Source organism: Onychomys torridus, chromosome 7 (assembly GCF_903995425.1).
Source record: "Onychomys torridus chromosome 7, mOncTor1.1, whole genome shotgun sequence".
Taxonomy (NCBI): domain Eukaryota; kingdom Metazoa; phylum Chordata; class Mammalia; order Rodentia; family Cricetidae; genus Onychomys; species Onychomys torridus.
The window spans coordinates 99,651,185-99,677,311 of NC_050449.1; the positions used below are offsets into that span (position 1 = coordinate 99,651,185).

General features: G+C 44.8%; 1 protein-coding gene across 1 annotated transcript in view; it reads right to left on the minus strand.

Moving 5' to 3' along the window:
* Nucleotides 1–3,683: 3,683 nt before the first annotated feature.
* The window catches only part of Rad54l2 (RAD54 like 2), a 30,567-nt gene continuing 8,123 nt past the window's right edge, over nt 3,684–26,127 (minus strand). Inside the window, exons 8-20 of the mRNA XM_036193902.1 lie at nt 23,420–23,762; nt 22,549–22,726; nt 20,923–21,174; nt 20,622–20,740; nt 18,905–19,023; nt 16,583–16,682; nt 15,405–15,610; nt 14,851–15,023; nt 13,760–13,956; nt 11,969–12,168; nt 10,259–10,348; nt 7,441–7,533; nt 3,684–5,212 (exon numbers count right to left, since the gene is read on the minus strand). Coding sequence (XP_036049795.1) covers nt 4,218–5,212; nt 7,441–7,533; nt 10,259–10,348; nt 11,969–12,168; nt 13,760–13,956; nt 14,851–15,023; nt 15,405–15,610; nt 16,583–16,682; nt 18,905–19,023; nt 20,622–20,740; nt 20,923–21,174; nt 22,549–22,726; nt 23,420–23,762 — 3,065 coding nt within the window. The 3' untranslated portion in view covers nt 3,684–4,217. The remainder of the gene's footprint in view (nt 5,213–7,440; nt 7,534–10,258; nt 10,349–11,968; nt 12,169–13,759; nt 13,957–14,850; nt 15,024–15,404; nt 15,611–16,582; nt 16,683–18,904; nt 19,024–20,621; nt 20,741–20,922; nt 21,175–22,548; nt 22,727–23,419; nt 23,763–26,127) is intronic.

Here is a 26,127-nt window from a genome sequence, read left to right on the forward strand (position 1 = left end):
ACACACTCACTCAAACACAGCTGGGCTGAACTCTCTTCCAGGGAGGGTCCTGGGTCAGGTCACAGTATGAGGTCCCCTCTCATCTGAACATCTTCCTAGTAGTGGTAGCACAGGGTGCTCAAACCTCCCTCAGCCCTCGCCATTGCAGATTATGCAGCCTGCCTGGCTATCACTCCCCAGCACACCAGATGACTACAGCAAATAGACTTGTGGCAGAGGAAAGGCGCAGACTCGGGTCCCTGAAAAGCAAAGAAGGTGGACACTGCCTGCTTAGTTCATCATTATAGGACTCAGGTATTCATAAAAGGCCTAGAGCCAAGCCAGTGGCATGGAACAGACATTGAAGGATTACAGCAATTGAATACACAGGGGCAGAGGAGTCAGTGGGAAGGAACTGAGTCTGATGGTGAGCAATGGGCAGCACAGAATTTTCACATCGGCCTTGAGGTGCTGGTTTCCTGGGAATTAGACAGCAGAGGAGCCATAGTCATCTTTTGGGGGAAGGGAGACTTCTCAGCAGCTATGGTAGGGAGAGAGCAACCTCGTTGGATGCACAGAAAGCCATGGCTCAGGGCTCATCATGTAGAAACCAAAGGGAGGTGGGAAGAAAGAGTCTAGAAACAAGGAATGTAAAGCCTCCAGAAAACCTTCCCCCATGGGAGGAGGACTCAGTTCCAGAGCAATGAATGTCAGGCTTAAAGATACTGCTTGCTACCAGCAATCCCATCTATATGGCTGATGCTTTGTTTCAACTAATCAGCAAAACATTCCCCAGCTCTTTGCTTCATGCTCCCAGAGTGGGGAACTTCATTTTTAGTTGTAAGTCACAAATATATAATCTACACATTAATTCCTAGAAAAGAGTTCCAAGGGCCAGACAGAATTATCTTTAAGCCAGGAAACAATAGATACTTAAGTAGCATAACTCAAAGGGGCAAGGACTTCAGAGTTAAGCAAGCCATCAAGAAGGTTGACCCAAAGTAGTTCACTTCCTCCTTTTGCTGAATAGCTACTCCATCCCTACCTGAGGGAACAGACAGAAGAAAGGGAATCAAGTATCTCAAGTGTCATCTGGCAACGTTTAGTAGTGTTCCCTAGAATAAGTTTAGAATACACCAGAGTGACTGGACTCTGAAGGACTAATAGAAACAGTGAGAGAATCTGCATGAGCCGATCTTTGTCTGCCTTTCCCCAGGGCCTCACTGTGTATGGAGACCAAGCTGATCTTCCTGCCTCGGCTTCTTGAGGGCTAGGATTTCAAGTGTAAGCCAGCATGGCCATTTACCACCAAGGGCTTCCAATCTAAGTATAGTAAGATCTGTAAGTCTGCTACTCCCCTCATCACATGCTCGTGTTTGGTGTGCACACACATTTCCCCACTAGCCCACAGGAAAAGCCAGATATTTTCAGTTTGTTGGGTGGGAGGTATGGGTGCCAAAGCCCATGGAATTAATATGCTACTCACTCCCACCCCTATACAATAGAAGGTGCACGCTATCACAAAAAGCCTTCTTTAACCAGGAGCCTTGCCTAGAGTTATGGCCTCTGCTGAGCCTGAAGTGAGCTGAAGCCCTGGAATGACAGAATGTAGACCAGACACATGCTATCTCCCAGAAGACCCATTTACTTCCTTGCAGCTTAGAAACTGACTGGTTTCAGTTCCCTACTGAAATGATTTCTAGTGATTTCCTTTCTGAACATAGAAACACTCGTTTCCCTGGCTGGCAGGGTCTACACACAGACACACAAGTCTGGGAGCTCAGTGTTCCAAGGTCTGAGAGACATCCACGTAACACACAGACACACTTGACACAGACACACACAAGTCTGGGAGCTCAGTGTTCCAAGGTCTGAGAGGCATCCATGTAAGTTAACACACACAGAAACACAGACACACCTGACACAGACACACAAGTCTGGGAGCTCGGTGTTCCAAGGTCTGAGAGGCATCCATGTAACCCAAGTTCTGTGTGTGTTCTTCAAATTATAGAGATCTGGACTAGCTCACTCCCACTGCACCAGCTTCAACCTAAGAGCCCACTCAAATTAAAAAGCCTTGCCTATCTATCTTGGGCTACATTTCACAGAGAAAGCACTGGCTGGAAGTGCTATTTTTAAATTATTAAAATAATTTGCATAGCTAAACTGTAGATCTGAGGCTTCCAAGAGTAGAAGAGCTAAGTGTTTGACAGGGGCGGCACATGAAAACAGAAAGGTCCACTTTTGGTGTTACTGGACAGTACACACCCCATCAGCCATCTCCTTGTCTCTCTGAGAAGACCCATAGTGTGTGCCTTGAAGCTCCCTTGTTCCCCCCAGTAATGGGAAATTGCTAGTCAGGAGTCACAGGAGGTTAAGATACTTCTTGGACTAGGAGACAGATTTAGCAGTTGCCCAATCAAGTTGGAGCCAAGGGAAGGTGTGTTATTCACCACAAAGAACTGCCTGGAAATATGCAGGGGGCAGGGGGCTACAAGACACAGCACACACCAAGAAAAGGGCCAGTGCTCGTGTTTAAGCACTAGATCCCCTGCCCTTACATCTGGAACAAGGAAAGAGAGATCAGAATGACTCGTGTGTTTCTTTACAACAAAAGCCAGACTTATGCTTCCTACAGAGAAAATGCTTCCCCATGATCCTTCAGAGAAGATGGAGAGGACAGAAACCAGGCCCACACCTATCACCTGATATGCTGGGGAGGCCAAGACGATTCCCAACTGGAAATCAGCAGTCCATTACCTCAATCCAGCAGCTACCTATCCAGTTTCACTATTCAGCAGAGAGAGCTGGCCTGTAAAATCATAGAAGACGACAGTTCCAAATGTGGAGGTTATTTACTTCCCAGTAGCAAAGTCCATGATCCCAAGTTTCAATTTCTATGGAATGAATCTCAGCACCCCCAACTAGCCAGTCTCAGGGCTCCCTGGTTTTCCTGAGAGGCCACATCCCTACAACATAGTTGTTTAATCTAACGCTTGGTTAATTCTAATTCTCTTTCCCTGGTCAATTAATTCACCACCCATCTGGGACCCTTTTTACCAGTAGCTAGGGGGTCTGGGATATCTTAGAACTTCCTTTACTATCTCCTGTCTTCCTTATAACCTCCCCCTACCACCCCTGCCCCCAAATGAAAATAATAAATAATTGCCCATAAGAAATAAATTAACATGGAGCTCTCTAATAGGGAGGGAAAGAGGAAAGGCCACCAGCACAGGCAGCCTAAGGGGCTGAGTTGTCCTGGTGAAGCCTGTCTTTTCTAGCCACCACACAGAACTAACCTCACTGCAGCGCACTTCCTGCCAATGTAGAAAGAGACATCTGCTCAGACAGCCACTGTGGAAAGAGTCAGAGACTGGAAATGCTCTCACTCTCCTGATTTCCTCGCAAGTTAAACCAAGGTGGCTCTGAAAACTAGGGGCTCAGTTAGCTTGGCCTTCTCTTCACCTATCTGAAGGAAACTGATGCCCGTGGCTCTACTCCTGGACTCATTCTGATGTTCAATTTAGTAGCCATAAACCAGCACACTCTGATTTACACTCCAAAAAAGATAAATTCATTCCCTTCTAGTTTACCTTAGTTTCCCCTCCCTCCCTCCCACTTCACCCATTCTGCTACATACGTGTTCTCTCTCTCTGTCTCTCTCTGTCTCTCTCTGTCTCTGTCTCTCTCTCTCTCTCACACACACACACACACACACACACACACACACACACACACACACCCCTGGTCTGCAGCCTTCCAACCTCCTAAAAAGATACCACGTGATATGCAATCTTAGTCTGCTCCCCATGCCCGCCCTCATCTCCCTCCCTCTTCTCCCATCCCCAGGCCAAACTAGATCATCAGTAAGGCAGCTCTTGGGTGAGATGTTCCCAAAGGCAGAACAGGACATGAGCTCTTCTACACTCAGATGGGCAAATAAGCAGACAGCATAAGCAAGGCAGGAAGGAAGAGGCAGGCTGCACTACCCCACCATCCCTGTTTTCGGTCCCTGATTTCCCACTGTTGCGGCTCTGTTTGGGTTTCTGGGTTTTTTGTTGGTTTGTTTTTCTTTTTCTAATAAACAGCAATCAAACCCTGCCATTATGGCCAACCACTCTTCTTTGTCTTATTTCCCTCCTGCCAAGTACCCTATTTTCAGAAAGACCAGGCTCACTGCCTTCCAGTTGGGTGGGAGCCTGCTGGGGCCCCAAGTGAGGTGGGAAGGAGCACCCTAGCTATTTCCCAGTGACCTCTATCACATCATCATCTTTGTCCTCATCATCATTGGAGCTGAACCCCACCTCGGCAACCTCATGGGAGTCAAATGGAGGCACCTGGGACCGGAGGAGGCCACCAGCTGGGTAGCCTGCATGTGGGGACATATAGCCTGGGTAGACAGACATGCCCCGAGAAAGGTTGCTGGGCAAGACAGGGGAAGGAAAAGGCGCAAACATCCTCGGCTCGGACAGGAGTGGCTGTGAGAATGGGAGTGAGTAGCTGGGTAGTATCCCTGGCACAGAGGGGTTGAGCATGAAGGAGGGGTTGCTGGCAGTGACTGAGGTAGCCGTGGAAGAGGAACTGACAGGGCCTGTTGGTACCAGAGGGTCAGTAGTCACTGGAAACACCAGGCGGGCATCTGCCAGCAAATTGGACAGCTGGTAGTAGGAGGGGGTATTGCCCATAAACAGGGAATTCTCCCCAGCCTGGGAGGTGAAGGGGGGGGTGAGGTTATGATTTAAGGAGACGGGTGGCATGGCAAACCCGCCAGAGACTGGATACCCGTGTTCATAGGGCTGCACGGGGGCTGGCAAATGGCCCTTCCTGGACCGCCGACGGACTGACTCCTGGGTGGCAGATGCAGTGGCCAACTTTCGCTTGTGGCCCCTTAAGTCCAGCACTGGGTGCCTGCCACCACTGGGCTGGCCAGTCACCAAGAGGGAACTATTGAGGCAATGACCCCCAAGGTATGGCTCAGTTCCGAGAGCTGTCCCAGGAATGGTGCTACTGTCCATAAGCTGGGCCGGGGGGCCAGGCAGGGCGGTACTGATGCTTGGGGAGCTCTGGCGGGATTCCCGAGCAGCGGCCACATCTGCATACTGCTGGAGCTCACTGATGATTTCTGGGCTGTCAGGAGAGACGGGCCTGGCCAGCCCCTCAGGGTCGGGGGCTTTGGGTGATGAGGCACTGTGTCTGCCATTGCTTGTGGATGCAAGAGAAGGCCCCTGGGAACCTGGAGATAAAATATAGGTAACTGAAACCAGAATGAAAAGGGAAAAACAATTCTATTAAAAGAATAAATCTTGTACTGTAGTCCCAAATTCTCATTGTTTGGTACTTAAATATCATCCAGTCAACTTTCCCCAGTCTCAAAGACAGAAATCTTCCAGATTCCAGAAACAAGTTGTAATAGTTAAGACTATCAATTTGACCATGATCAAGAATACCCTGGGAGACAAATTCTGGGCATGTCTGTGAGGGAGTGTCTAGATTAAGTTAACTGAGGTGGGAAGACACCTTAACTGTGGGCAGCAGCATCATTCCATGACATAGGGTATGAGACAGAATAAAAAGGAGAAAGTGAGCTGAGCATTCCCATTGATTATTGTTTCCTGAGAGTGCACGTAGGTGACCAGCCACCTCAACTTCTGCTGCCATTACTTCCTTCTGAAGTGTATTCCCTTCAGCTGTAAGCCAAGATAACCCCTTCCTCCCTCAAGTCTCTTCTGGCCAGGTATTTTACGATAGCAACAAGAAAACTAATGCACAAGCCTGTGTGAAAGGACATGGGATTTCCTGCACCTTCCTCTGTCTGAACAATTCCTTAAAGTGAATGCTATGAAACATTGGATATGAAACACTGGAAATTTCTTCGCCTTTTTGGAGACCAGGTCTCATTATGTATATATAGCTGACTAGCCTGGAACTCACTATGCAGAGACTAAGCTGGCCTCAAACTCACAGAGATATGCCTGCCTCTGCCTCTGCCTCTGCTTTTGCTTTTGAATGCTGAATGCTGGGATTAAAGGTGTGCACCACTGTGCCTAGCTGGAAATTTTTCTTAAAACTAACTGGTCATATTTTTTTCTGGGGGCAACAGGTAGTGACCAAGGGATAAAAAGATACAAATGAGGGGTTGGGGATTTAGCTCAGTGGTAGAGAGCTTGCCTAGCAAGTGCAAGGCCCTGGGTTTGATACTCAGCTCAAAAAAAAAAAAAAAAAAAAAAAAAGGTACAAATGAAGTTCAAAGACAGCCTATCTAAGTTTAGGACAGAACAAAACCTAGCTATGAGAAACAATTTGGAAAACTAGGAAATCTGGATAAAAGTTGGACATTATGTAAGATTACAGAATTATTGTTAATTTTTCTTTTAGTATGATTATGATGTAGCTAGTACGTAAATGTCCTTATTTATTTATTTATTTGTTTATTTTTGAGCTGAGGACGGAACCCAAGGCCTGTGCTTACTAGGCAAGCATTCTATCATTGAGCTAAATCCCCAACCCAAATGTCTTTAATCTTAAGAGATGTATATTGAAGTGTTTATGGATAAAATGGTGTGGTGTCTTTAGCTTACCAACAATTGACATAACAGAAAGGCAAGGAAAGACAGGAGATTAACAGGAAATTAACAATCCTTGGGTGTAGGTGCAGGGAATAGAGACACGCAGTAGTTCCCTCTTCCTCACCCACAAGCGAAGGCTACAGAGGTGAAGCTAAGACAGCCCGGCTCTCCTGTCTTCAGTGGTAGAATGATAAACGAAACCACGTCTAGTGAGGAGAACCTGGCATTGTTCACGAGCCACAGATACACCCTTGACCAAAAATTCTACTTCTAGGAGTGTGTCCCAGAAACACCCCACAAGCCAGTACTAATAACCTAGATGTAAATCAATAGGAAACTTTCACCAAGGCATGTCTAGAACAAAGGATAAGAAATAAGCTATCCCTGGTGAGGGGTGGGGAAGGAAAAAAGTATAGTATACTAGCATTTGTTTTGAAAATGCAAAGAAAAACTAAATACTTAAAATGCATACACTTGGGCTGGAAAGATGGCTCAGAGGTTAAGAGCACTGACTACTCTTCCAGAGGACCTGAGTTCAATTCCCAGCAACCACATGGTGGCTCACAACCATCGGTAATGAGATCTGGCGCCCTCTTCTGTATACATAATAAATAAAAACAAACAAACAAACAAAAAATGCATACAGTTACATCTGTACGTGCACACACCCCTTTACCATGTATGGGATATCTTTAAAACAATAAAGCAGAGCAGAACCCAGGGAGACCCAAGGAGGATTGGGAGGAGGAAAGGAGAGCTTATTTTTCATTACCTGTCCCTTTTTCATGTTCTAATCATAAAACTTATACATGTTATTTATTCAGAAAGTACATTACTTATAAGTAGACCAAATAAATGTTGAGTAGGTCACTAGAAAGTAAAAAGAGTACCATACCTGAGGCAGCCATCAGACCATCTTCAGGGGCCTTTGGTTTGCCAGTAGCCCGGACAGCAAAGATCCGTCCATCACTGGTGCGGATGTATGTCCCTAAGAGATTAGACAGACTGTCAAGAGGCTGTAGGAAATGTAGCTAGCCCTGAGACACTCCGGGCCCCATGGGCTGGAAAGTGCCTATAAAAGTAGATCCAACCCCACCCCACAAGATACCTGCAATAAGGGCAGGAAAACTGAAGTCTAGATTCATAATGACTCATCTAGCCTGTAAATATTGATTGCTAACCTACCACACACCAGGCAGTTTATTATTATTATTATTATTATTATTATTATTATTATTATTATTATTATTATATTTGTGTTTTAATTTTATACATCAGCCATGGGTTCCCCGGTCCTTCCCCCCTCCTGCCCCCACCCCCACCTTTCCCCCAGTCTCTCCCCTCCATTCCCATCTCCTCCAGGGCCAAGACTCCCCTGGGGATTCATTTAAACCTGGTGGATTCAGTACAGACAGGTCCAGTCCCCTCCTTCCAGGCTAAGCAAAGTGTCCATATCAGGCAGTTTTAAAACTTGAACATTTAAGGCAGAAAGGGGCTTGTCTCATAGAGCTTAACCTCCGGAGAATACTTCAGAAAGTACCAAACAATGGAAGTAAACAGGACCCATGACAAGCTCTGTGTTCTCGGGCATGCTGGCCCAGATCCTCTCCTTGGTCTGGAAAATGGACTCTTATGCTTCCGGATCCTCTATTGCTTGGTTGGGTTAATTCAAGACCTGTAGTCTATTCCTACAAGGCACTAATCTGCCTTGTTTGTCTCCACTTCCAGGAGATCTGAGCATCTCTTCTGGTCCCACTGGCACCTGGCACACATGTGGCATACAGACATATATGCAAGCAAAGCACCTACACAAATAAAATCAAATTTTTTTAAAAATTAAAACAATCTCATTATTACATTTATTTATTGTGTGTATGCAGGTGTATGCCAGGGTGCAAATGTAAAGGTCAGAGAACAACTTGTGGAAGTCAAGTGGGACCCAGGAATGACACTCAGGTCACCAGGCTTGGTGGTGAGTGCTTTTACCGGCCCCGTCATCTCACTGGCCTTACCTCGCCTTTTAAACCTGTATTATCATTTCACTTCAAATAAAGTTATTTTGGAAAAGAAAATGTGAATTTCATGTAGTTTTCATGTTGCAAAATATTATTCTTGATTTTTTCCCTTGATTTTCTTCAGTTTTCCACTAATTAAAAATGTAAAATACAGCCTGGCAGTGATGGTGTGTGCCTTTAGTCACAGCACTCAGGAGGCAGAGGCACGCGGATCTCTGTGAGTCCAGCCTGGTCTACAGAGCAAGTTCTAAGACAGCCAGTGCTACAAAGAGAAACCTTGTCTTGAAAAGCCAAAGAGGGAGGGGAGGAAAAGTAAAATATAGCATAGACTTCAGGTATAGTACTAGAAGCAGGCTAGACACGACACACACAGTCCAGTCTGCTGATCCTTGCTCTAAGAAGAACACAGTTAAAAGGCTGGGTTCCATGCTAGGAAGAGCCGCCCTGTTCCCACTTTGGCCTTTCAAGACAAGGTTTCTCTTTGTAGCATTGGCTTTGTAGACCAGGCTGGACTCACAGAGATCCGCGTGCCTCTGCCTCCTGAGTGCTGTGACTATAGGCACACACCATCACTGCCAGGCTGGGGAGAGCTTTCTGTGCCTGTGTACTCTGTGGTCCTTTTCCCCTTGATCCAATGGAGACTAGAACAAAATCCTCCCAAACATAAAGCCTCCAGCAGCCTCATACAGGGATGGCACTCGGTGACAGACTATGGGAGCTGGGTGTGTATGGGAATGCACACACCACATGCACCAGAGGAGGACAGCTATGGAATCAAGTTGTTTGTGTCCTTACACTACTAAGCCCATGGTTTTCATTTCAGTGACATCATCTTCCTCTGTAAGAATGCCAGAAACATGTTGGGCTTTTTATTTATTTATTGGTTTTTAATTGTTGTTTGTTTAAAGTTTTTTGTTGTTGTTGTTGTTTTTCTTTTGGTTTTTTTTTTTTTTTTTCTTCGAGACAGAGTTTCTCTGTAGCTTTGCGCCTTTCCTGGAACTTGCTTTGTAGACCAGGCTGGCCTCGAACTCACAGAGATCCACTTGCCTCTGCCTCCCAAGTGCTGGGATTACAGGCATGTGCCACCACCACCCGGCCTTGTTTTAGTTTTTTGACATAGGGTCTCAATAAGCTCTGACTGTCCTTGAATTTACTACATAGACCAGGCTGGCCTCAAACTCACAGAGATCTGCCTTTCTCTGCCAGCCAAGTACTGGGATTAAAGGCATGCACCACTACGCCTAGCAAAATATTGGGCTTTGTAAAATTACCACACTAAAAATTCTGTTGTGCAACACATCTGCACTAATTCATGTACAGTATATATTTCCCAGCTTTGGACCACCACCCTGGCTCAAAGACATTGTCTATAAATGACACAACAGCACACACATTGGCTCACAACCCACCCTGTAACTCTTCCCCACAGTTTTGGTATTTCTACATCTATATATGTTCACCCCAAGATTTTCTATAAAAACAAAAGAATCAGAAACACGGGAACCCCAATTCCCTTCCTTTACGCCACTGACCGATATCCTCGTTCAATGTCAGCTCATAGAAATGCCACGTTCTCACTATTCTTCCAATAGTGAAGCTCTTAGGAGATGGTTCCTGTGTCCTCTCTAGATTAAACCATAAGTATTTATTCTGATTCTCAAACTTAGCACTCTCAAAGGCCCTTGGCTAGGCTCTTACCTTTCGTCCCCCGGATGATATGGATGCTCTCACCAGCATTGATTCTTGCCTGAACATCTGTGGAGCTGTTGAGTCCAGGAATAACAATATCTAGTGAAAAACAGACCTTGCATTTAGATGACATGGGGATTGACTGGAGAAAAGAAGGGAGTCTCACATCCATCCCAGGTCCTAACTAGTGTCCCACAGCCTTTCTGTAGAGCTAGACTCAGAGACGGTTCAACAGGTAGACCCTTCACAATCGTCTCATCAGAGACCACTCTGAAAACCAAAGCTGCTTGGACAGCTGGCCATGCTTCTCATCAACTTTCTTTGCTTTAATTAAAAGTCCATAGGGTTCTTAGTTTAGAAAAAAATTCATTTGAACGGTTGTTTCTATTTTTCTCCCACTCTGAACTATTTGTATTTGTTCCACATCATTTTAGGTCCAAAAGTGCTCTGATCTTTCTTGCTGGCACTACCCCACAACTGGAAAAGAGTATTATTTCAAGATTGCATTGAGAAATAAGATTAACAGAGATTTTGTTCAGTTTATTTCACAATTACTAATAAATGTCATATATTGCTTTCATTCTCAGAAAAATCAAGGTGTTTTCATCAAAATGTGTATAGCATGGATACTTCTAAATAGTAAGTGAAGAGGAAAATCATTCCCCCCAGTCACTCTTGAATCTCAGAACTAACATCAGGGTTGGCTGAAACACTCACCTCCCTCCATTTCTCCCTGGCCCAGCATGCCTAATCTACAGCAACCTGACACAGAAAAGGAGCATCCTAATGGTTCAGGTCTCCTAACTCTGTAAGCTGCCCCTTTTATACTCTGCTCACCCTGTGTTTAGGCAGGCTCAGCACATTCATATCTCTGAAAACCTTTGAAACCCAAACTGATATTTCCAGAGTCCCTGTGGTATTCACAGAATTCCACTTACCACCATTTTAAAACAATCAAGCAACAACCACAAAAACTCAAGCCATATATAATATTAAGATATTTCACCAGAATGCAAATTCGTCAAGATCAGGGAACCTCATATTTACCTACAGTGCCAAATATGGTCAGGTCTATACAAAGGGTGTTTAATAGACACTTACTGGATGAAAATTACAAAAGAACATTGGGCCTTAGCTCAGTGAATAAAGTGCTCCGTTGTCAAACCTGACAACCTGAGTTTGATCCCAGGGCCCACATGAGCACTGTGGCATACACATGAACACAAAATAAATGGTTATGAGAACCTGCTGCTATTGCAGAGGACCCAAATTTGGTTCCTAGCACCCACACAGCAGCTTATAATAGTCTGTCATCTCAGTTCCAGGGGATCCAACATACTCTTCTGACCTCTGCAGGCACTAGGTGTACATGGGGTACATTCACAAACATGCAGGCAAAATATCCATTCACATAAATAAACCTTTAAGATTAAAAAAAAAAAAAAAAAAAAAAAGGAGAAAGGGCTAATTTAAAGAGATAGATAAGATAGGTAGGTAGGTAGGTAGATAGATGATAGAATGAATATCCCCAGGCTGGGTGGTGGTGGTGCATGCTTTCAATTCCAGCACTCGGGAGGCAGAGCCAGGCAGATCTCTGTGAGTTTGAGACCAGCCTGGTCTATAGAACTAGTCCAGGACAGACTCCAAAACTATACAGAGAAACCCTACCTCGAAAAACAAACAAACAAACCCGCAGAAAAGAAAGCAGGAATTCCCAACCTGTTGTGGTGACCACTTTCTGCACAAGGACTCCTGCCCGCTGCAAGTAGTTGATGGGGAAGGTCATGGATGGATCTGTGCCGGAGGCAGCGCTCACACTGCCACTGAGTGGGACGTGCCGGGGCATCATGGGGATGGGGGTGGACTGTACAGGACGAACACTGGCCACAGGCTTCTCATCACCCTTCAGTGTTGGCTGCCTACAGGAAAAAAGCACATTTACAGAGGGGAACAGGACAGCCACTGAGCTACTATACGCCCTTGCCATGGGAAGACCACGCTGAGTCTGGTCAATTCTAAAGAAGCCTAGAGGCATGACTGAGATACCATAGCAGAGAAAGAAGGTCATTTCCAGAGATAAGCAGTCAGATGTTCGTGGAGTAATGTCCTTCAGAGATAGAAAACAGACCATCTACATCAGGAACTAGACTGAAAGGGAAGATTAGATGCTAAAAATATAAAAAGGAAGAGCAAGCTCTTGATACCACTGAAGTTGAAATCCAAAGGGCGGAAATGATCCTGACTCATCTATGTGATGCCACATGTTGAGATGATCATCAATCCCAACTTCAGGCATCATTTCTCGCTCTCTGATTCTCTCACATATGGTAAGTCACACAGATGCCCTCTGTACTCCAAACTACCTCATGGTGCTCCTCCTGCCCCTATCTGCTTAGTCTCCACAGTGCCTCTCTAGTCAGGACCACCGCACAAATGCGGGAGCGACCCAAGCCCCGCACAAAGCCAGACTTCTACAGGACAATACTACAACCACAGAGATCTGGCTGTGCATCTCTTTCTAATAAAATATCACCCATGGTCAGTGTTGTGTTCTTCCTGGTCCACCTTTCAATTAGATGGTACATGAAAAAGTTATTACTCCTGATTCAAGATCAAGATAGCCCCCCCCCCCCCCGCCTGCATGTATGTCTGTCTGTCATGTCTCCCCTACCACCACCCTCCAGTCTCTTCTTACCACCACCACCACTTAGGTACTCCTGGCTGGCCTCAAACTCACCAAGGATAACCTTAAATTTCTCCTCCTGCCCCTACATTCTGAGTGCTGGGATTACAGGCATGCACCACCACATTTGGTTTTCTGATAGCAGATTTAACTTCCTCTTGCTAAGCTTTTAACAACTTTTTATACTTGTTGGCATTTCCTACCTCAAGACATTTGTGTGTGCCTTTTCCTACACTTGATTTGGAATGGCTCTATTGATTCTTTGTACTTAAATGCACTCTGCCAGGTCATGTGTAAATGCTTTGCACATAGTAAATTTTCAATAAATAATGAAGGAAAAAAATTATTATTATTGTGCATGCATGCCATCTCTTTCCACTTACACTTAGGTTCTAGGAATTGAACTCAGGTCCTCAGGCTTGCATACAGAGCACTCTCTCCTGAGCATCTCACCAACCCTACCTGTCAATAAGCTTCCTGAGGTCTGTATCTTTGGTCTTGATTCATGAAGAAGATGCCCTCTCTGGTTGGCATATACATTCCCATGGGACTTAAAGTTTGCCCCATAAAACCACCATTTTATACCATTCTACCAGACGGGCTCCAGAGTGGCAAAGTCAGCAGCTCATTTCTCCAGTCAAGGTCATCAAAACTAGAGCCATTCAGAACACATGTGCTGCTGAGCCGCTCTGACACCTGACCCCAGAGCAGGACCTTCTTTTCATAGCAGCCAAAGAGCAGGTTGCACACTCTCCCTTTGGTTGAACAGGAACTGGATGAAAGGAATGTGATTCTAGACGAGCCACTCTCTTCCTTCAGCAACTCACCAGTTCCTCTGACTGAAGGCGGGGATGCTGGTCAGGCTCTGGTCACTGGCAGGGTAATACTGCGCATATGATGGGCGGGTGTAGGGGACTGACGTGCGCTTGTCCTCCTCATAGCTTTTCTTTGCTGCTTTCTTTTCAGCTTTGGTCAGCTTGTGATCCTTCCGGTTGAGGAGCAATGACTCATGCTCAAAAGGCTCCTGGAGACAGGACATCTGGGTTTAGTTACTAGTCTTTGTGCAAACACAACTGAGGTACAGTGAGTCCTACATGGAACCAAGACGAGGCTAGTTGTTTCCAACACTGGCAAAAAGCCTGCTGATAGACAAGCAGGTTCTGCAAAGAGTGTATGTAGTTCATGGGCTAGTAAGCTGTACCCTGGTGACCTGAGTTCAATTCCCAGAATATACATATAGGAAAAGAGAACTGACTCCACAAGGCTGTTCTCTTATCTCCACATGCATGCCATGGAGGATGCATGAGTGCACACATTTGTGAACTCTCTCTCTCTCTCTCTCTCTCTCTCTCTCTCTCTCTCTCTCTCAAAATTAAAAAGGGGCTGGAGAAATGACTCTGTGGTTAAGAGTTAAGAGCACATACTACTCTTGCAGAGCACCTAAGTTCAGTTTCCAGCACCCATGTTGGGTAGCTCACAGCTTCCTGTAACTATAGCTATGGGAGGATCCAACACCTCTGCGCCACATGAGTACCCGCACTCACATGCACATACCCACGACACACACATACACATAACTAAAAGTAAAAACAAATCTTAAAAATAAATAAGAGTTCACAACTAGTATCAGTTTCAAATGCCTAAGTTTATACTCCCTACCAAAAGAATAGAGAGTTCACAGAATTCAACTGCATTCAGAACTTACTTCCTCCTTCACAGTGGTCAGATTGATGGACAGGGCTCACTAAGCTCAACACTCCAAAGACTAGACAAGGGGTGGAGGTAGGTGAGGTTAGCAAAAGATCACTTCAGTCCCAGGCGTGTGCATGTACCACTTCAGAAGGAAGCAGATTTGCCAAACAAGCCTTCACTGATGAAGTCTGCCATACCAAGGATGTCATGTATATCAGGAATTTACCTTGGTGATAAGGTGAGGGTACTTCAGACAGGCAAGCTGCAAGACTGACTCTTTGATCCCCTTTATATCCAAAGATGTTTGGGGAGCTGGCTCCTTCTCAACAAAGTGCAGCAGGTTTTCCACTTCCTTCCGGGTAAAGTTCAGCATTGGGTTGAGATCATCCACTACCCGGTCTAGAGGAAAAAGATAAGAACAAAGTCAGCACCTGCCAGAGAAGACTGGAAACACAACTACACAGGTCAGCAGGGAGAAACTGGCTTAACTGACAATAAGGAAAAGTCTTCCACACACAAAAGTCAAAGGACAGGCCAAGGCCTGATAAAATGGAAACATCACAGAAAACTACTAACTCCTCTTATTAAACTTACTTTCCACAACATGAGGCCAATCTCGTTAATGACTTGAATTGGGATGATGTGGGAGAAACTTCTGGCATTCTAGGATTCAAAGCCTATCTGTGTTCCCATGCCCTGCTCCTCCCCTCGCACCCTTGACCCCTATAGGACAGCAGCTGGTATACAAGAATATCTGGAATAGCCTGGGAAGTGGCACACCTGACATGCCCTGCTTGGAAATCTGCCGGTCATAGATCTTCTTTTCAAGAGTATAATCAGCCACAAGGCGATAGATGTGACAGGGCTTTTTCTGGCCATAACGGTATACCCGACATACTGCCTGGGCATCATGGCAAGGGTTCCAGGAAGCATCAAATACCACCACTCGGTTGGCACCAATCAGATTCACACCCAAGCATCCGGCCCTTGAAGACATAAGCAACAGCCACAGAGCTCTTAGTCATAGAGATAGTTTTTTAGTAAGCTTTGCCCCTGTGACTCCTGTCCAACATCACTCTTGTCTCCAGCGGAGTAAACTCAAGAATTTTGTTGTCCTGATAAACACGATGCTTGCTCCTCAAACATTGAAACGTGTGCCCTGAAATCCAATACAACAGTCTCTATAGCTCTCCATACCCCTGGAAAAGGTAAACCCCTACATATAGCTCCAGAGTACTGTCCCTTAGTGAGTAGAAATGTCTGCATATAAAACGTTCCCAGTGTTTTTGCTTTCATACTAAGGGGGATGAAAGACTCCTATCTACTGGGAATGATGGCACAAGCCTACGGCCCCACTATGTAAGTAGTACAGGCAGAAAGATCAGGAGCTAAGGACCAGCATGGGCTACATGAGACCTCATTTCAGACAAAGAACAAAAAAAGAACCCATACACTGTTGAACACTATTGGTGGAAAGCAACAGAGCCTTTAAAGTACTTGTCATGAAACATAAAACACCAGCCTTTTATAGTTAAACTACACTTTCAACTTGTTTTTTGTACTGGTTTATTCTTGTGTTTTGAGGAAGTGCTCAGTGATAGAACTCAGGCTGGCCTTAAACCCAAATCCTCCTACCTCCTGATTGCTGAGATTGGGCACTCTTCACTTCCTAAAGCATTTTACTTACATTGATATCACATCATCTAATGTAATAAAGCACTCCTCGCCATAAAGCACCCCTGAGAGAAAATCTAATTATGACAATTATTAATGAAGGTCTCAGAGAACTTTATGACACTATGATGACTACCCTCATAACAACTTTTCCTGGGATCCCCTTTCTGACCTCAAAAAACGAATTACAAACCTGAGCAGATCTCTTCTCTGATTTAGATGAAACTCTGTGGTACCTGCCCAGGTGGCAAATTGCAGAACATCCCCTCACAGAGTCCACTCACCTTGTGGAAAGAAGGAACAACCAGGTGGTGAGGTTGCTGGGATCATTGAACTGATTAATGAGCCGCTCTCTCTCAAAGGCAGGGGTGCTACCATCTAGCCCTATGAAGAAAGAAAAACAAACCCAAATGAATAGATGAGGGCAAAGAAACTCAGCAAAGTCACTGCAAAAATATTTGGTCTTTTAAAAAAATATTTATTTTATTTTTAATTGTATATGTTACTATATCTGTGTGTAGGTATATACATATGAGTGCAGGTGCCTGCAGAGGCCACATGCATCAGATTCCCTAGGAGCTAGAGCTATAGGTATATAGTGACACAGACACTAGGATCTAAATTCTGGTCCTCTGCAAGAGCAAGCAGTATGAGCTCTTAACCACTGAGCCATCTCTCCAACCCTCCAAATGTTTTAAAAACAAAACAAAACGTCCACCCCCTGGGCAAACCATGGGTCTATGATGGGACATGGACATGAGCACTGTGAAAGCAGACTCAAGTAACTCTTACACATAACATAAAACTGTAAAGTACAGTCAGGCAGTGGTGGCGCACGCCTTTAATCCCAGCATCTGGGAGGCAGAAGCAGATGGACCTCTCTGAGTCTTGGGGCCATCCTGGTCTACACAGAGAAACCCTGTTTCAGGGGGGAACAAAGAAATCTATAAAACATATTTTTCTCCTCTAGTGACTTCTAAGGCTAGGGTTTCTAGACTAAAGAGTACCTAAGACTCATCTATGGAACTTAGAAAAGACTGACTCAAAATACCCACTCAGCTTTTTTTGGGATCCTAGTGAGCGCAGGAACACCAAGGATTTTGTGTTTTAATGAAGCCCATGTTCTTCCATCACTCCTTTTCCTTGAGATGGTTTTGGTTTTCTAAACAGTGCCACTGTATGGTCCAGGCTAGCTTTCACCTTACAATCACCCCAGCCACTAAATGCTGGGTTTATGGGTATGTGCCACCAGGCCCGGCAAGATACTGCTGCTTTTTTTTTTTTTTTTTTAAATATAAATAAAGCTCTTGATGTTAAGAACTTGCTATTTAAAAAAAAAAAAAAGACCCCAAAGGGTAAGGTGTGGTAATGCACAATGTAAATCCCAGCACTTGGGAAACAAAAGCAGAATGATCCCTAAGAGTTGGAGGCCGACCTAGTCTACATAGTGAGTGCCAGGCCAACCATGACTACATAGTGAGACTCTGTCTTTAAAAAAGAAAAAAACTTGAAGCAGTGTCATTCATAAAGAAAAAAGACCAAAGTTCACAGGTGGAAGAAATGACCACTTTTACTTACGAAGCAGCAGCGTAAGTTTGGGGAAAGGACAAGTCAAGGATATGAGATACCAGACAGGGAACTGAATTACTACTATTATAGCAAGCAGGCATTTTAGTTGTCTAGTAATAGTGTTTTCAATCAGGACCCCAACTTACTTTCTAACCTGAGTTTTGTAATACTGAAGCACAGCTCACCACTGTCTCATTGGACAACCCTATAGAAAACACAAGCTCTGAACCTCCACTTCTCTAAATCATTTCTTTAGGCCAGTGGTTCTCAAAGAGTTATTTCTCCACTCTCCGACCCCCAGGGAACAATCTGGCAATGACTGGAGGCATTTTTAGTTCTCAAAATTGAAGAGGCTAGTGACATCAAGTTGGAAAAAAATACAGATATTATTGAATATCCTACAACACACAGGTTAGACACGTATAGCCACAGTCTAGGCCAACTGTCAACAGGGTAGGGCCAACATTTCTCAACTTGTATTTTTTTTTATTACCGTTCACTTTTAGACACCTTTTCTCAACCACAACATATCTTCCATGAAATATTAATATTATGGATAGAATGTAGACATGGTTACACAGACTTATAAATTACATATCCCCCCACATCACACTCCCAAACCTGCCATCCCTTTGGGAGTAGTTAGTTCCCCAATTGAGAAAGTATGATCTAGGTTCATGCTTAATCTGACTCTGACAGTCATTAGGCCATAGTGGTTCTAAACTTCCATATTCTTTCCATCTCCTGCCTAAGGCTCCTCCAGGCACTCCCACACAGTGAGTCTGCCCTCTTTAGAAGCCAGCTTTGAGCCAGGAACGGCCACACGTGTCTTTAATCCTAGCACTTCAGCCGTCTCTCCGGCCCTAGTAATGGTTCTTTCTCAAAAGCTACCTTTCAGTAACTCCCTATTTCTTGACTAATCATGTATTTCTATATACTTGAAGAAGCATGGAGTTGGAAAAGAGAAAAAGAGAGAAAGAGGAAGCCCTTAAATAGATCTTGCTAAGACTCCAGAAACAATGCAGCAATAAACTCACGGAAGTAGCTGACATTTCGAACCCACTTCTGGGTTCCCTGCCCCTCGGCCCCAGGCAGACAGGGCACATCTCGTTTCCCTAGGAACTCCTCGATGAGAGCCAAGGTAGACAGACTCTGGCTGCAAGGGAAAAAGACATTCAGGTGGCTCCCAAACTTCAAAGGCCCTTTCTCTTCCACTCATGTGCAACCTTCAAGGGGGTCCCTCACCTACTCCCTGTAAGATGGAACTTCACCTAGAACAACCAAGGACATTCTCCCTCAGTCATAATGAGAGCCGTTACCCATATACTTATTACCACCAACCCATAGAAATAAAACAGAAAAACAACAAACCAATCAAACAAACAAAAGACTATTTCTCTGATTCCTTAATCTCTCCACTGAAAATTCTGGAGTCTAACTGAATGCTCAGTAGTATATGGTAGTGCAATCCAATACTACATGAGATACAAATGAGTCTAATCGGGCCATAGCCAATCTTCAGCATCTGACTATGGCGATGGATCCATTTGACTGTTTTCAAGACATTCAGAGAGCTGGGTTCTTGAAAAGCAGTATGTAAAATCGGGGACAAGTCTGAAATTGACTGTCACAGGTGGAAGACCTCATCTGAGGCTCCCAAACCAGGTCCTTGGGGCACAATGTGGTCAGAAACAATCCACTTCATGCCTGTTTCCTTGTATATATATAGAGAGAGAGTCAGGTCTCGGTGAGATTCAAAGCCCCAGCCAAACCTAGAGTGTGACTATGACGTAAGTAAATCATGTCACTTAGTTGGCCTTATGTGCAAAACCTTATTTTAAAGAAGGGGAAGGGACAGAAGGATCAGAAAATGTGCTCTATAAAGGGCAGAACAGCAAACGTTTTAGGTTTTGTAGACACATACAGTCTTTTCGCTTGTTTGTTCTTTGATTTGTTTTGTTTGTTGTGTCTCTACATAGCCCTGGTTGTCCTGGAACTCACAGAGATCCACATGCCTGTCTCCCAGGTGCAGGGATTAAAAGCCACCACATCTGACTAACCAAATGTACTCTTTAGTCTTTGTATTTTTTCTTACAGACTAAAGTGTAAAAACTAGTCAAGCTTGGCAATCTCACCTTCATGGGAGGCTGAAGCAAGAGAAACACAAATTCAAGGACAGACCAGCCCAGGGAACTTATAAGACTCTGTCTCGTTTTTAAAAGGACTGCGAGGGGTGGTGGAACGACCTATGATCCCACCACTCGGTAAAGAATCAGGCACTCAAACCAGTCTGGCTATATGAGCTCTGGCTCAAAAACTTCAAGAGAGGGACAAGACAGCTCGGCACATAAAGGCGCTTGCTGCCAAGCCTAATCTCAATGCTAGAGTGCTTGCCTAGTGTGCATGAGGTCCTAGGTTCAACTCCTAGCATCACAAATTTAAGGTAAATGAAAATTTTAAACATAAATAAATAAAGCAAATATACAAATAAATGTTTAAAAAAAAAAAAAAACCTAGCTGGTTTGGTCTGGGCCACAGTCTGAAGGACTAGGATATCTAGGCTATGATCTCCAATGTTAACAAAAAAACCTGGTTGGGTGTTGGGATGCCAGAAAGCCCTACCTCTAAGTGCTTTGGTCATAGAGCACTGGAAAAGGCCAGATGTGGGTATGAAGTTAGATGGTCTCACTGCAGAGGTGCTGCATTCATCCTTCCTATAGACACCAAGCCTCAACTGGGAATCTCTCTTCTTACCTAAACACAAGGATCTTGTCCCCAAGCTTCACACTTTCTTCAATCAGGTGGAAAAGAAGTACCATCTTGGGAGAATTTTCCAAGACTCCAGTCTGGTAATTAGTCAGGAGATCCTTGGCCTGCAAAAGAGAAGATTGGACCAGGTCCAAGGCTGGATGAGTAGAAATAAAATCCCCACTGACCACCTTCAGCTTCTTTGCACAGGCCCAGCAGTGAGCAGTGTCCTGTGTACACGATCCTTTCCCCAGGCTGTCAGCACCGCCCCTCCTCAGAAGTCGTTGATGGCTACAGCTTGACTCACCCATTCATACGTAACTATGTTATTGCCTCGCTCCTGGAAAGGGTTAAAGCCAACTCCCTGGAGGAACTTGCTATTGGTTGCTTCTCCCATTGAAGAAGCCAAGGTGTTATCTTCTCCCTTGACTTTTGTGCCCTGTGATGGGCAACGGGCACTGGTTCCTGCTGAGCCAAGCTCTTCCACATCTAGGTCCTGCTCATTGGCTAGGTTTTCCTTCTGAAGGGCTTCATACAGAACATCAGGATGGTTCCAGATCTAAAGTTAAACAAAGGAAAAGTATAGACTAGAGAACATTCCAAGGGTGTCCTGAGGAGTACGGAAACATGTTCAAAGAAACAGCTGCTACAGCTCACATTGCATACTCAAAATTCATGTACCCTCAAGTCCTTCAGAGTCAAAGAACTTGCAATTTCACTGCTGGCTCTGATGACCATGACATGTGAATGGGAAATGCCAGTGTGTTTGGTGTATAATCAAAACGTCTGTGTCACAGCATTTCATTCTTAACTCAAGCAGGGAAGAATGTTTTTTTTTTCTTTATATGACTATATTCAGCTACTATACAAAACAAGACTAATCCCTCCCTATGAAAAACAGATTATCTGACTAAGTAGATGACCAATCATGTGTGATTTCAGGAACAATTCCTAGGAAACGTTGAGAATTCCTGGCAAAGGAGAGAGAAGGAAGATTCCATAACCCTGAGCACCGTCCCAAAAGCCCTTCCACAAAAGCAGTACTCTGAAAGCTGTGTGTCATGACACTTGCTTATTATCCACACCCTTGCAAGGCTGAGGCAAGAGGATTGCCAAGAGTTTCAGGCCAATCAAGACAACACAGCAAGACCCTCTTTCAAAAGACAAAAGAAACATTTTGAAATCCTGTCCATTGCCAGGTATGGTGGCATGTATCAGTAATCCTACATTCAGGAGGCTGAGGCAGGAGGATGTGAGTTCCAAGACAAGCTGGACTATATAGTGAGACCCTAATATGATTGAAGAAACACCACCTGACCCCAGAGATATATCTTCAGCAGACTTACTAAAGTAAAGGAAATCAGAAACAATACCTAACAGATCTGTCAAGAATATAACCAGAGACACCAAGTCAAAGAAACTGGATCACTATCAGAGATGAGAAAGATCTCAACCTATTAAACACACATTAGTCAGAAGGTAATTTGTATAACTTCTTTTATGTTCTACTTTTTAGAGGCAGTGTCTCCCTGTGTAGCTCAAGCTGTCCCAAATCACTATGCCACCAGGGCCGGCCTCAGTCACATAGCAGTAAAAAACCTCCATCCCACAATAGTCATCCATCACCATTCTTTTCTAAGAGAAAAAGTCAGTAAGAAAAGATGGTTTGTGGAGTTCAGCACCACCAACCATGCAGCAGCTGTGCTCCTAAAGGAAACACTGGACATACTACATGAGCAGGACCCTCAGAAGTTTTGTAGCATACAATCAGCATGTCTCCCTTGGAGTCCCCAAAGAATACTCCAGTGTTGTGAACCGAGGCAGGCCTTCTCACTTTGTTCTTCTTTCACCAAGGATTCCTACTAGGAGAGCACCCTAGTGGAAATTACGTGTACCCTTAGTTCTGATCCATCTTCCCTGAGGCCCCACGCACCTTGCAGCATACACAGAAAGCCTTCAGAGGATTCAGCCCCAACCAGCCACTGCTACCACAGTCCCGGAAACGGTCCATGAATTGTGTGTACAAATCTCGCTGGATCTGAGAAAGCCGCACCAGGATCACATTCTCTTCTTTGGCAGGGAGGTGAATCTTCAACACAGTATGGCCTCTCCTACAGAGGCACAGAGATTAGAAGTGGCCTACAGGAAACATAGCCAGGAACTGTGGCCAAGATGGGTCAGTACAGGATAAAAACAAGGCCTTCACTTTTGCCACACCATCTTCTAGAAATCTCTCAACATGCAATGCATCCTTCTGTTAGAGCAGGGTGGTTCAAAGTAACCTGTCCCAAGTCATCACTAACTGAGTAATTAAGGCCAAAGGAACTCTAGGCACATGCCTCAATTCAGGGATGCCTCTTTGACCTTTTCCCACATCTGTCATCCTACAAGAAGAACTGAAGAACTGTTTTAGGCTAGCCTGCACTACATCAACTGGAATGCTGAAACTGGTAAAGCAATATCCTAAAATCATATTTATTTTTTTAATCAAACTCAGAATGCTGACTCTTTTTCTTATTTTTTTAAAACAAGTTAAGAGGTATTTTTAGTGACTTTAGATAACAATGGCTTGGGCTTGCTATGTAGCACATGCTGGCCTCAAACTCACCTACCTCATCCTCCTGAGTACTAGGAGACATGTGCCACCACGTTCAACAGCGCTTACAGGCCAAGCTTTCATCCACTTACTCAGTTTTACTGCTGCTTCACTAGGACAGGCCCTCCAGTGGTAACATTTCCCCTTTATAATAAATAGCTTTGGCATGCCCTCTACCCCTCTAAAGATCCAGAAAACAAGGCCTCACCTCTGCACAAAGCCCTCCAGGAGGCTGTGCAAAACATGGCTCCGGTAGCGCATGAGGCGGACATCCTGAGGTGTGCTGTCAATACACTGCCCGTTCAGGATAGGGCGTTCAAACATGTTGCTGAACTCCTGACGAGTACCAAGGAAATCTGGGCGCACAAAGTCCACCATGCACCAGTACTCAATGAGGTTGTTCTGTAGAGGGTACCCAGTCAGCACTACCCGCCGACGAGAACGGATGTTCTTCAGAGCCTGTGAGGTGCTGGCTTGGCAATTTTTGATGCGGTGTCCCTCGTCACAAATCACCACATCAGGACCCGGGCGGCATAAGGCCTTCTCAAACTCTAAGGAGGGAAGAGGATCCGGAGTCAGAGGGTGAGAGGGCCTGCGCTTAGTCAGTAATATGAGAAGTAGGGAGAACCCTGGAAGAGACAGAAGAAATGAAGGAAGCAGGGAAGCAAGAGTCAGCCCCCATTGGTAAAAGCAGCTAGACAAGCTCCTATGTGGTTAGTGTGATGCTAACTAACCTGGACACTGACTCTTGAATGTATATCTTCTTATCCCCATCTTTTCATTATTTCACTTATTCACTTTAAATTTGTCTTTTTCAAGCTAAAAGAAAAAATTCCTTGCAATCCTAAGGCTTAAATCAATTGGAGAACAGAGAAGGGGTCCCCACAAATGGTGAGGCTAGGATTAAAACTACGTCTGCATGAAATCCATGGGAAGAAGTCAGATAGCGCAGAGGACTCTGTTTGAGTCCTGCTGCAGGCTGGGTGATTGATAGGAGCTAGTCAAAGACAGCCTTCTCACAATTATCTCCAGTCACTGCTAAATGGCAGATTCATCCCAGCTCTACCTACCGCAGAAGCACAACTGAACAGTCTCACAGAATGAAGACTTACACAAGAAATGGCTTCGAAATCCTTAAAATTTGTCAATGGACAAAGGCTCCTTAAAAAATAGAATGGGCCGGGCGGTGGTGGCGCACACCTTTAATCCCAGCACTCGGGAGGCAGAGCCAGGCGGATCTCTGTGAGTTCGAGGCCAACCTGGTCTACAGAGCGAGATCCAGGACAGGCACCAAAGCGACACAGAGAAACCCTGTCTCAAAACCAACAACAACAACAAATAAAATGGATATCCATAGCTCATCATACATCTCTCATCCTCATCAAAGAAGCTTCTCCTTATAGAGAGCAATTAACATGGAGACCCACAACAGGTCAACATGCAGAGAAAAAGAAACTGTAGTGTGCTTATCCATAAATAGAATGTACACATCACATGTGCACATGGACACACCAGAGATCTTTGTGGAAGAGAGGGTAGAAAGATTGTAAGAGGCAAAGGTAGTGGGTAACTTCAAAGAATCATTTTCTGGACACAACAGGGCAGCTGGACATAGGGGCTCACAGTTATTTTGACAGCATGCATGCATAAAGCCTGAGCAAGTTCAAGCCAGGCAAAAACCCCAGCATAGAGGAGGAAAGTAGGGTGGGAATCCCAACACTAGCTGAGGAGCTATTGGTATTTGGTAGCTGCTGGGTCAGGGAGAGTAGGTTTTCTTTAATGATAGCATCCCTGGAGGGTCGACTACACTTACTCCCAAGAGCAACATAAACTGAATTTGAGTTGCCAGGATAGAAATTCAGTTGATGGGTAGGGAGATGAGAGTGGAGAGGGCAGGTCTGGGAAGAGTTGAAGGAGGGTAAATATGATCAAAATACATTGTATGAAATTCTCAAACAATTAGCAAAATAGCATTTTTTTAAAAAGATTTATTTATTATGTATACAATGTTCTGCCTGCATGTACGTCTATAAGCCAGAAGAGGGCACCAGATCTCATTACAGATGGTTGTGAACCACCATGTGGTTGCTGGGAATTGAACTCAAGACCTCTGGAAGAACAGCCAGCGCTATTAACCTCTGAGCCATCTCTCCAGCCCCTATTTGTAAGTTTTAATTTTACTAGGTATATTAGTTTTATTTATGTGTGAGTGTTTGTATGTATGCCTATCTGTGTACTATGTGCATACTTGGTGCCTATAGAGGTCAGAAGAGGGCATCTGATCCCCTGGAACAGGAGTTAAAGAGGGCTGTGAACCCACCATATTGGTGCTGGGAACATCCTGGGTCCTCTGGAAGAACAAGTGCTCTTAACCACTGAAACATCTCAACAGCCCAAATCATCATCATCATCATCATCATCATCATCATCATCATCACCTTTATATTAGCTTTAGAGAATTTTTTGTTTGTTTTGAGACAGGGTCTCACTATGTAGTTCTGGCTAGTCTGGAACTCACTATGTAGAAAGGATGGCCTCAAACTCACGGAGATCTGTCTGCCTCTCCCTCTCAAGTCTTGGGATTTAAAAATGTACATCATCATGTCCTGCCCTTATACGAACAATATAAACCATTTGTGTTCTCTTAATACTTTCTTATAACATCTCTATGAAGTGGTAATGGCAGTGGTTACTTTCTCAGCTATCTTGTAAGTCAAACAGAGACACAAAGACAGGGGAGGGTCCTCTGAGGCCAGGTGTGTCTTGCAGAAAACACAGCACTTTCTGAAGGGCACTGAAGGTGGTCCCACCAGCTTCCTGGTTTATGGTAACAATTCACTTCACACCTAACTGGCACTGCTGGCCCCTTTTGCCCCGGCATAGCAGAGGGCGTCCTCAGGATCACCGCCCACCACC